General features: G+C 51.0%; 1 protein-coding gene across 2 annotated transcripts in view; it reads left to right on the top strand.

Annotated features, from left to right (window-relative positions):
* LOC137306715 (multiple epidermal growth factor-like domains protein 10) overlaps positions 1-11,353 on the top strand; it is a 196,256-nt gene extending 184,903 nt beyond the window's left edge. For both annotated transcript variants that reach the window (XM_067976074.1, XM_067976075.1), the window contains 5 exons: positions 2,079-2,203; positions 4,128-4,254; positions 7,431-7,493; positions 8,213-8,419; positions 9,984-11,353. In XM_067976074.1, coding sequence (XP_067832175.1) covers positions 2,079-2,203; positions 4,128-4,254; positions 7,431-7,493; positions 8,213-8,419; positions 9,984-10,144 — 683 coding nt within the window. In that variant the 3' untranslated portion in view covers positions 10,145-11,353. The remainder of the gene's footprint in view (positions 1-2,078; positions 2,204-4,127; positions 4,255-7,430; positions 7,494-8,212; positions 8,420-9,983) is intronic.
* Positions 11,354-12,116: the final 763 nt, after the last annotated feature.

Raw genomic sequence — 12,116 nt, 5'->3', positions numbered from 1 at the left:
GAGTAAAGCTCACTCTACACTGTCCCGTCAAACACTCCCAGGGCAGGTACAGTACGGGTTAGATACAGAGTAAAGCTCACTCTACACTGTCCCGTCAAACACTCCCAGGGCAGGTACAGCACGGGTTAGATACAGAGTAAAGCTCCCTCTACACTGTCCCATCAAACACTCCCAGGGCAGGTACAGGGTTAGATACAGAGTAAAGCTCCCTCTACACTGTCCCATCAAACACTCCCAGGGCAGGTACAGGGTTAGATACAGAGTAAAGCTCCCTCTACACTGTCCCATCAAACACTCCCAGGGCAGGTACAGGGTTAGATACAGAGTAAAGCTCCCTCTACACTGTCCCGTCAAACACTCCCAGGGCAGGTACACTTCTTTAATGTGACCTTATCCCATTGCCTGTATTTGTAGCTTTCCTCGTGTAAGTGCAGCAGTGAGAAGAATGAGGAGGAGCTGCTCAGGGAGGATGTTTAGAGGGAATGGACGTCTGGGGGTGGGGGAGACCTGAGACTCAGAGAAAGAGCAGTTTTGTTCAGGCCCTTTCTTGAAGGTCGGGAGAGGGAGTGAGGCATGGGTTAATCATCGAGAGAATTACCCTCCCACAATTATCATCTCCGAGCAAGTCCTGGTGGGATGGAGGGAGAGGGGGGGTTCCTCTCAGGCCGATAGCAAATCTCCCTCACTCTGTAACCTCCTCCAGCCCTTCAATCCTCCAAGCTTTAGGCAAGTGGACGATGCAGGGACAGGCCAGACACCATCTCCCTCTCGACTCTCTCAGGGAGGCTGAGAAGCAAACGGGCCCAGGCAGAGTTTAGAAATTGAGAAATGCAAACCTTCAGATACAATTGTTTGATTTTGTGCTCTGGGAATGTATTTGTGGAGCTGTTGAATCTACTTGCCCGTGTAGGCCCCCCTGTCCTTTGAGCAGTACAGAGCAGGTACGTTCCAGCCCTGGTCTGTGGCTCAGTGGGCCGCACTCTCTCTCATCTCGGAGTCAGAAGGTCGTGGGTTCGAGCCCCCGCTCCGGAGACTCGAGCCCCATAATCCAGGCCGACACTCCCAGCGCCGATACTGAGGGAGTGCTGCACTGTCGGAGGTGCCGTCTTTCGGACGAGATGTTTAACCGAGGGCCCCGTCTGGCCCCTCTCAGGTGGATGTAAAAGATCCCACGGCCACTATTGGAAGAAGAGCAGGGGAGAGTTCTCCCCGGGGTCCTGGGGCCGATATTTATCCCTCAACCAACATCACTAAAAAACAGATTATCTGGGTCATTATCTCATTGCTGTTTGTGGGATCTTGCTGTGCGCAAATTGGCTGCCGCGTTTCCTACATTACAACAGTGACTACACTTCAAAAAAGTAATTCATTGGCTGTAAAGTGTTTTGGGACGTCCTGAGGTCTGGAAAGTTATTATGTAAAAGCAAATCTTTCTTTCTTTCTCTCTTTCTCTCTTTTTCTCTTTCCCTCTCTCTCTCTTTCTCTCTCTTTCTTTCTCGTTCTCTCTTTCTCTCTCTCTCTCTATTTCTCTCTTTCTCTTTCTGTTTCTCTCTCTCTCTTTCTCTCTCTCTCTTTCTTTCTCTCCTTCTTTCTTTCTCTCTTTCTCTTTCTCTCTTTCTCTCTCTTTCTTTCTCGTTCTCTCTTTCTCTCTATTTCTCTCTTTCTCTTTCTCTTTCTCTCTCTCTCTCTTTCTCTCTCTCTCTCTTTTTCTTTCTCTCTTTCTCTTTCTCTCTTTCTCTCTCTCTCTTTCTCTCTCTTTCTTTCTCGTTCTCTCTTTCTCTCTCTCTCTCTCTATTTCTCTCTTTCTCTTTCTCTCTCTCGCTTTCTTTCTCTCCTTCTTTCTTTCTCTCTCTCTTTCGTTCTTTCTGCCTCAGCGTCCTCTGGGCTAGAGAGGGGATAAAAAGAAATAAGCCAGGGCACCCCATTTCGGTGGAAGTTTCCGGTGTGCAGGCGTTGAGTCTCCCACAGTCGAATAGCCCCACTGTCCAGCCGCACTATTTCTCTCCCTCTTTCTCTCTCCGTTGTTTCTTTCCACCCTGCTCACTGTGACTATGTCCCTTATTGACCTCTCTTCTCAGATGTACCGCAGAGTTACATCCACTATTACGCCAACCCCAGCTACCACACCTTGTCCCATTGTGGACCCAGTCCACCACCTCCCCCGCATCACCCCAACAACCACGACCGGATCAGTTCTATCAAGGTAAGGCCTCCTTCTGCTCTGCTGGGGCATCCTAAATGGGTACAGCTTTAAATTGTAACCATGGGTTGGTGGATGGATGTGGGGGGAGAACACGGGATCCTGTCTGGATGGTCTATCAGCGTTTGGGTGGCTCCCAGTGCCAGGAGTGCCAAGATGGTCCATGCCAATGACTGAACAAGGTCCAGCTCACCCCCAGGTCCAGGCCCAGATCCCTAGCAGGACCTCGGCCTTGGAAATGGAGGAAGAAACCCAACTGTTGCCGTGGGTCAAAGAGGCCTTATCTGGCTCCCCCGTGACCTTGCTGCTTGACCCTCTTAGAAACTCTGACATGAGGGGTGTTGGGGGGGGGGGTGCCCTTCCAAACTGATGCCAACCCAACACTGGGAGAGGCAAGTGATGCAGGAGGTACCATTATCTCACTCCCACCTCATTAAACCCAAATTGAAGGCTTCTTTCTGCTTCAGGCACAGAAACCTCCCTTTCTGCCTCTGGGGTATGTCCCAGAGCATGGGGGAGGAGAGGTATGTCCCAGAGCATGGGGGAGGAGAGGTTAGAAGACTGTTGAGTTCATATTCTGGAAGGATGAGCTCAAATGGACTGGAGGTTTCCCTTCATCCCATCCTATACCTAACCATCTCATCCCAGTCCATCTCATCCCAAAACATCTCATCCCAATCCATCTCGTCCCAATCCATCTCATCCCAATCTATCTCATCCCAATCCATCTCATCCAAATGCGTCTCACTCTATCCCATCCCATCCCAATCCATCTCATCCCATCCCATCCCATTTTATCGCAATCCATCTCATTCCAACACATTTCACCCCAACCCATCTCATTCCAACCTGCCTCACCTAACCACCTCCTCTGAACCTATCTCAACACATCCCATCTAAACCCATCCCATCCCATCTCATCGCAATCCATCTCATTCCAACCCATCCCATCTCATCCCAATCCATCTCATCTCATCCCATCCCATCCAAACCCATCTCATCCCAACCCACCTCATCCCAACCCATCTCACCCCATCTCATTCCAACCCAGCCCATCTCATCTCATCCCAATCCATCTTATCTCATCCCATCTCATCCCAACCTATCTCAGCTAACCCTCTACACCCATCCGATCTCATCTTAACCCCTTTCATCCCAACCCATCTCATCTCATCCCATCCCATCCAAACCCATCTCATCCCAATCCATCTCATCTCATCCCATCCCATCCAAACCCATCTCATCCCAACCCACCTCATCCCAACCCATCTCACCCCATCTCATTCCAACCCAGCCCATCTCATCTCATCCCAATCCATCTTATCTCATCCCATCTCATCCCAACCTATCTCAGCTAACCCTCTACACCCATCCTATCTCATCTTAACCCCTCTCATCCCAACCCATCTCATCTCATCCCATCCCATCCAAACCCATCTCATCCCAATCCATCTCATCTCATCCCATCCCATCCAAACCCATCTCATCCCAATCCATCTCATCCCATCTCATCCCAATCCATCTCATCCCAACCCATCTCACCCCATCTCATTCCAACCCATCCCATCTCATCTCATCCCAATCCATCTCATCCCATCCCAGCTTAACCCATCTCATCCCAACTCATCCTATCCTAACTGAATGGCCTACTCCTGTTCCTATCTTCCTATGTTCCTAACACATCTCATCCCATCTTGTGAAATGCAGCTCAAGATGGGAAGGGAGAAAGGAGGAGAGGAAAAAATGGTAAAAACTCAAAAGAGTTGATGACCATTCCAGGTCCTTCTCCGCCCCCTTCCCCTCTCCGTCCCCTCATTCTCCCCTCCCTTCCCTACACTCCAGTCCCCATTAGAAGGTGTACGTGGTTGGGAATTTCTATAACAATGCTCTGAGAGTTGACTTTCGGTGATGTCTTCTGCCTAATCAGACAACCAATAATCAGCTTTTCGCAAATAAAAAGAACTTGGAGAAGGACAGGCCAGGACCCTGTAGCCTGGAGAGCAATGCTACCCTCCCCGCTGACTGGAAACACAGCCCCAAACACAAGGACTTTGGTAAGACGCTATGCCCTTACTGAGTAAATCAGAGCTCTCCTTTGGTTGGCTGCGATATCTTTTGAAAGCATGGACAGGAGATCTTGAGGGAGGGCAGGGGGTCCTTGAGAGTGTCAGTATTGGAAGGGGGTCCTGTGATAGGGAGCCACAGGTAGAGAACTGGAGATTGGTTGGGGATTGAGAGAGGAACTGAAAGGAGATAGATTGGTGATGAGAGTGATAGGGGTGGAGGGAGAATGGGGCAAATAGGGAACTGGAGAGAGAGATAGAGACAAAAAGATAAAGTTAGCTGTGAGAAGGGGAAAGACGAAAAGAGAGATAGTGAGAGAAAACAAATTAGATCAGTGAATAAAGATATAGGAGAACAGATCAAAAGGGATTGAGACACGGAGATATAAAGAGATAGAGGTAGAGATGGAGTTTCAGAGAAGGAGGTATAGAGAGATAGAGGTAGAGATGGAGATACAGAGAGGGAGGTATAGAGAGAGAAATAGGGAGAGATGGAGATATAGAGAGAGAGATATAAAGAGTTAGAAGTAGAGATGGAGAAATAGAGAGGGAGATATAGAGAGAGAAATAGGGAGAGATGGAGATATAGAGAGGGAGGTATAGAGAGATAGAGGTAGAGATGGAGATATAGAGAGAGAGATATAGAGAGTTAGAGGTAGTGATGGAGATATAGAGAGGGAGATATAGAGAGATAGAGGTAGAGATGGAGATACAGAGAGGGAGATATAGAGAGTTAGAAGTAGAGATGGAGATATAGAGAGGGAGATATAGAGAGTTAGAGGTAGAGATGGAGATGGAGATATAGAGAGAGAGATATAGAGAGTTAGAGGTAGTGATGGAGATACAGAGAGGGAGATATAGAGAGAGAGAGGTAGAGATGGAGATATAGAGAGGGAGATATAGAGAGTTAGAGGTAGAGATGGAGATACAGAGAGGGAGATATAGAGAGAGAGAGGTAGAGATGGAGATATAGAGAGGGAGATATAGAGAGTTAGAGGTAGAGATGGAGATATAGAGAGGGAGATAAAGAGAGAGAGAGGTAGAGATGGAGATACAGAGAGGGAGATATAGAGAGTTAGAGGTAGAGATGGAGATGGAGATATAGAGAGGGAGGTATAGAGAGATAGAGGTAGAGATGGAGATACAGAGAGGGTGATATAGAGAGAGAAATATAGAGAGATAATGTAGAGGGAGCTTTACTCTGTATCTAACCCGTGCTGTACCTGCCCTGGGAGTGTTTGGCGGGACAGTGCAGAGGGAGCTTTACTCTGTATCTAACCCGTGCTGCACCTGCCCTGGGAGTGTTTGACGGGTCAGTGTAGAGGGAGCTTTACTCTGTATCTAACCCTGTACCTGCCCTGGGAGTGTTTGATGGGACAATGTAGAGGGAGCTTTACTCTGTATCTAACCCGTGGTGTACCTGCCCTGGGAGTGTTTGATGGGACAGTGTAGAGGGAGCTTTACTCTGTATCTAACCCTGTACCTGCCCTGGGAGTGTTTGATGGGACAGTGTAGAGGGAGCTTTACTCTGTATCTAACCCGTGCTGTACCTGCCCTGGGAGTGTTTGACGGGACAGTGTAGAGGGAGCTTTACTCTGTATCTAACCTGTGCTGTACCTGCCCTGGGAGTGTTTGACGGGACAGTGTAGAGGGAGCTTTACTCTGTATCTAACCTGTGCTGTACCTGCCCTGGGAGTGTTTGACGGGACAGTGTAGAGGGAGCTTTACTCTGTATCTCACCCTGTACCTGCCCTGGGAGTGTTTGATGGGACAGTGTAGAGGGAGCTTTACTCTGTATCTAACCCGTGCTGTACCTGCCCTGGGAGTGTTTGATGGGACAGTGTAGAGGGAGCTTTACTCTGTATCTAACCCGTGCTGTACCTGCCCTGGGAGTGTTTGACGGGACAGTGTAGAGGGAGCTTTACTCTGTATCTAACCCGTGCTGTACCTGCCCTGGGAGTGTTTGACGGGACAGTGTAGAGGGAGCTTTACTCTGTATCTAACCCGTACTGTACCTGCCCTGGGAGTGTTTGACGGGACAGTGTAGAGGGAGCTTTACTCTGTATCTAACCCTGTACCTGCCCTGGGAGTGTTTGATGGGACAGTGTAGAGGGAGCTTTACTCTGTATCTAACCCGTGCTGTACCTGCCCTGGGAGTGTTTAATGGGACAGTGTAGAGGGAGCTTTACTCTGTATCTAACCCTGTACCTGCCCTGGGAGTGTTTGATGGGACAGTGTAGAGGGAGCTTTACTCTGTATCTAACCCGTGCTGTACCTGCCCTGGGAGTGTTTGACGGGACAGTGTAGAGGGAGCTTTACTCTGTATCTAACCCTGTACCTGCCCTGGGAGTGTTTAATGGGACAGTGTAGAGGGAGCTTTACTCTGTATCTAACCCTGTACCTGCCCTGGGAGTGTTTGATGGGACAGCGTAGAGGGAGCTTTACTCTGTATCTAACCCGTGCTGTACCTGCCCTGGGAGTGTTTGACGGGACACTGGGTGCCTCGAATGGATTCTGTTCCCTAGCAACAACATCCCTCCCAAGATGATGGGCGCAAAATTAAACAACAAAAAAACTGGGATGAGACAATGAAAAGAGTTTCGATGATGTGAGATGATTAATGACACAGGTTTATCATGTTTCATGGGAAGATTACATGTGGAATCAAAGTCTGACCCTCTATCTATTTCTTTTACTCTCTATCTCTCCATGTCCCTCTCGGTCATTTCTCCTCTGTCTGTCTGTCTCTCACTGTGTCTCCGTCTCTGTCTGTCTGTCTCTCACTGTGTCTCCGTCTCTGTCTGTCTGTCTCTCACTGTGTCTCCGTCTCTGTCTGTCTGTCTCACTGTGTCTCCGTCTCTGTCTGTCTGTCTTACTGTCTCTTTGTCTGTCTCGTTTTTTCACTATCTCTCTCTTTCTCTGTATCTCTTTCTCCTCCCATTCTCTCTCTCTGCTGTTCTCTCTCCCTCTTTCCGACTTCATCCCTCTCTCTCAACCCCTCTCTCCCTTTCTTTCACTGCCTTTCTCTCTATCCCTCTCTCTCTCCCTCCCGGTATTCTCTATCCCCTTTTTCCATCTCTCTGTTGCCCCTCTCCAACCCTCACTCTCTCTCCTCCTCCCATCTGCCTCTCGCACTCCTTCCCCCCCTCTCACCCCTCTGTGCACAGGTGCCTGCGGAATGGACAGAAGTTACAGCTACAGCAATAGCCTGGGTAAATACTACAATACAGGTACGTAAGCCTTAGTCCCTCACCCCTCGCGCCCTCTCACCCCTCGCGCCCTCTCACCCCTCGCGCCCTCTCACCCCCTCACGCCGTCTCACTCCTCGCGCCCTCTCACCTCTCGCGCCCTCTCACCCCCTCGCGCCCCCTCACGCCGTCTCACTCCTCGCGCCCTCTCACCCCTCTCACCCTCTCACGCCCTCTCACCCTCTCACCCCTCATGCCCTCTCACCCCTCGGCCCCTCACGCCCTCTCACCCTCTCACACCTCGCGCCCTCTCACCCCTCGGCCCCTCACCCCTCGCGCCCCTCACCCCTCGCGCCCTCTCACCCCTCGGCCCCTCACCCCTCGCGCCCCTCACCCCTCGCGCCCTCTCACCCCTCGGCCCCTCACCCCTCGCGCCCCTCACCCCTCAGGCCCTCTCACCCCTCGGCACACGGGACAGATTGAAAGCATAACTCCCCCGAGAGCCCAGTGGGGGAAAGGCCGAGGGCTGGTCCTGGGCCTAGATTCCTGTTATTTCCCCCCCTGAGCCGGGCCTGAGGATGGGGGAAGGGGTAAATCAGCCTGTGTCCTTGCCCCTTAGCCCTGCGCGGTGATTGGGGATCAAACCTCTGTCCAACCACTCGCCGGCAGGACGGAGCACCAAGCACGCCACCCGACCGTGCCGCTGCGACGCGATTGGCTGTCAGCGGGCCTGACCCCTGAACTCTCCTCCCCGCCCGCAGACTACGTCAAAGGTTCGGCCTGCGCCTCCAGCACCTGCTCGGTCAGCAGCGGGGAGAATCCGTACGCCACCATCCGCGACCTGCCCTCGCTCAGCGGGAAACCCTCCGAGTGCAGCTACGTGGAGATGACCTCGCCCGTGGGACAGGACGCTTCTTACGCTGAGATCGGGCTCTTCGTCGACCCGGGCAACGGGGAGCACAAGGAAGGTGAGGTCCTCGCTCTGTCCCCACCTCCCGGTCCTCAACACCAACCTGCATTTATATAGCGCCTTTAACGTAGTAAAACGTCCCCCAAGGCGCTTCACACAGGAGCGATTATCAAACTAAATTTGACACCGAGCCACATAAGGAGATATTAGGACAGGTGACCAAAAGCTTGGTCAAAGAGGTAGGTTTTAAGGGGCGTCTTAAAGGAGGAGAGAGAGGTGATTTGATGGAACATGATCGGCCTGTGCTCGCTGACCTACAATGCCTCCATTTTAAAATTCTCATCCTTGTGTTCAAATCCCTCCATGGCCTCGTCCCCCTCCCTCCCTATCTCTGTAACCTCCTCCAGCCCCTACAACCCTCCGAGATCTCTGCGCTCCAATTAGTCTCATTTTCCCTGCTCTTTCCCCATAGCCCCTGCAAATTTTCCCCTTTCAAGTATTTATCCAATTCCCTTTTGAAAGTTACTATTGAATCTGCTTCCACCGCCCTTTCAGGCAGCGCATTCCAGATCAGAACAACTCGCTGCGTAAAAAAAATTCTCCTCATCTCCCCCTCTGGTTCTTTCCCCAATTATCTTCAATCTGTGTCCTCTGGTTCCCGACCCTCCTGCCACTGGAAACAGTTTCTCCTTATTTACTCTATCAAAACCCCTTCATGATTTTGAACCCCTCGATTAAATCTCCCCTTAACCTTCTCTGCTCTAAGGAGAACAATCCCAGCTTCTCCAGTCTCTCCACATAACTGAAGTCCCTCATCCCTGGTACCATTCTAGTAAATCTCCTCTGCACCCTCTCCAAGGCCTTGACATCCCTCCTAAAGTGTGGTGCCCAGAATTGGACACAATCCTCCAGCTGGGGCCTAACCAGTGATTTATAAAAGGTTTAGCACAACTTCCTTGCTGGTCTTCAGATGGTTAAAGAACAATTAACCTCCTCACCCCCAAACACCATGTTCCCCCACCAAAGTACCCGCAGGGTCGAGACTCCCTTACGCGAGGTGGGTGGGGCTCTGTGTTCCGGGTGGTCACATGGGTCGTGACATCAGAGAACTGTCTTAAAGGGGAGGTCGTCTCTCAGGCAAACTTCCACAGAAGACCTGATCTTGGAGCTCTCGGCATGGTCGTTATAACAGATTATCTGGGTCATTATCACATTGCTGTTTGTGGGATCTTGCTGTGCGCAAATTGGCTGCCGCGCTTCCTACATTACAACAGTGACTCCACTTCAAAAAGTACCTCATTGGCTGTAAAGCGCTTTGGGACGTCCTGAGGACATGAAAGGCGCTATAGAAATGCAAGACCTTTCTTTCATTTTATCTCCCTTTCTCTCATTCTTTCTCTCTCCCTTTCTCCCTTTCTTTTTTTTCTTTCTCTCTCTCTTTCTCACCCTTTCTCTCATTCTCTCTCTTTTTCACTCTTTCATTCTCTCTCGTTCTTTTTCTTTCTTAGTCTTTCACTCATTCTCTGGGCTTCTCTCTTTCTTTCTCTCCAATGGCGCGTGGCGGTTGCGGCCTGCGGAATGGCGGCCCTAACCTGACCGTTATTTCTTTATTTCCTGACCAGAGAGTGGCGCCCACGGAGCAGACGGAGTGACGGAGAACTCCCCACGAGACCCTCAGGGCCACTACGACTCGCCCAAGAACAGCCACATCCCCAGCCACTACGATCTGCCCCCTGTTCGACACTACCCCCCATCCCCAAAGTTCCCACGGCAACACCGGTAAAATGTGCCCGATTCGGGGCGTGGGGGGGGGCAATGTTGGATGAGGGGGGGGGGGGTGCAAGAGAGGGCCAGACACCGACAACCAATTGGCCCTTTACTATGTCAGTCAAGAAACGGGACAATTCCATTGGCTGGTGTGATGTTCGACTGCAGCAACTTGATTGGCTGAATGGCCATTTTCTGAACTTCGGCCCTCAGTGAATGGACCAGACATCGTCCAATTATACACCGTCCTTTTCCGTTCCAGTCGTCCCAGTGTTTCGATCGAAGACGTTTTTCAGGAGTCAGCGTTGGCCATCCCAGAATTTCCCAGCCGGTTGCCAAGGTTTTTTTACAGATGTTGTGTTGCAGGGATCTGAGCATCTGGAATTGGGGGGAACAGTCCATCAGGCAATTTGCCGGCCGACTTTTGAAGGGTCATTCTACGCCAAAGACGTCAGCACCCAATGTCCGCAGGCCGTAGGGGAAACGCAGACCGCGAGAAAACGCAGCCTTTTGGGAAACGCAGACCGTGCTGAAACACAGACCGTGGAGAATACAGGCTATGGGGGTAACGCAGGCTGCACGGAAGCACGAGCCACAAGGAACGCAGGCCACGAGAAAGAGCAATAAGCCAATTCCAGCGTTGAGGGTGAGGAACTGGACCTGAGATTCAGGTTGGTCGCGGTGCGAGTGACAAGGCCGTTCCCGGGCCTTGCGACAGCTCCCGCCGGTCGGTGGAGAAGAATAATTACGATGCATCGTCGCTAGTTCCGCCTTAACTTTTGCCAAACGTCTCAGCCGGCTTTCACGCCCTTGAGCGTACGTCCATAACGCAACGTAATTCAAATCGGGCCCATCGCCCGCCCCTTTCTGGTGGTTGCCTTACCTTTACCGATTGGTTCACTCAGGAGCCACGGAGCGGGTTGACCTCTCACCTCGGACTCAGAGGGTCGTGGGGTCAAACCCCACCCTGGAGACTTAAGCCCACGATCTAGGCCGACACTCCCGGTGCCAGTACTAAGAAAGTGGAGAATCGCAACCCCATGGATGTTAAATTAAGGCGCCCTTCGGTCAATTTGCATCATTTAGTACTTCAGAATGTGAGTGGGCCTATCACTATATTAGTGATGTGGCCAGTCCATAATGGAATCTTATGCTCCCACTTCTGAATTAAAGGTTTTGGAGCTGGGATGTTTTTTATTTTAAAAAATAAAAGTTTTCCACCAAATGTATCGTTTCTGGGATTGAACGCAAACAGTTAGCGTTGGGATTTGGACTACAAAGTAATTAAACACTAGCTTGGCTCATTGGGTCGCACGCTCTCTCTCTCATCTCAGTGTCTGAAGGTCGTGGGTTCGAGCCCCCACTCCAGAGACTTGAGCCCATAAATCCAGGCCGACACTCCCACTGCCGGTACTGAGGGAGTGCCGCACTGTCGGAGGTGCCGTCTTTCAGATGAGACGTCAAACCGAGGGCCCCGTCTGCCCCTCTCAGGTGGATGTAAAAGATCCCACGGCCACTATTGGAAGAAGAGCAGGGGGGAGTCCTCCCTGGTGTCCTGCGGCTAATATTTATCCCTCAACCAACACCTAAAAACAGATTATCTGGTCATTGAGCACATTGGCGTTTGTGGGATCTTGCTGTGCGCAAATTGGCCACTGCGTTTCCTACATTACAACACTTCAAAAGTATCTCATTAGCTAGGAAGGGCTTTGGGACATCTGGAGGAGAGTTCCAGATTCCCACTCCCCTTTGTGTGAGGAAGTGCTTCCTGACATCACCCCTGAATGGCCCGGCTCTAATTTTAAGGTTCTGCCCCCTTGTTCTGGACTCCCCCCACCAGAGGAAATAGTCTCTCTCTATCGACCCTATCAAATCCATTAATTATCTTAATCTTCTACACTCGAGGGAATACAAGCCTAGTCTATGCACCCTGTCCTCATAATTTAACCCGCTAAACCCTAGCATCATTTGGAAACATTGGACACGAC

The sequence above is a fragment of the Heptranchias perlo genome, chromosome 44 (assembly GCF_035084215.1).
Source record: "Heptranchias perlo isolate sHepPer1 chromosome 44, sHepPer1.hap1, whole genome shotgun sequence".
Taxonomy (NCBI): domain Eukaryota; kingdom Metazoa; phylum Chordata; class Chondrichthyes; order Hexanchiformes; family Hexanchidae; genus Heptranchias; species Heptranchias perlo.
The sequence above is the reverse complement of the archived record's forward strand: the minus strand, read 5'-3'. Positions and strand labels throughout refer to the sequence as shown.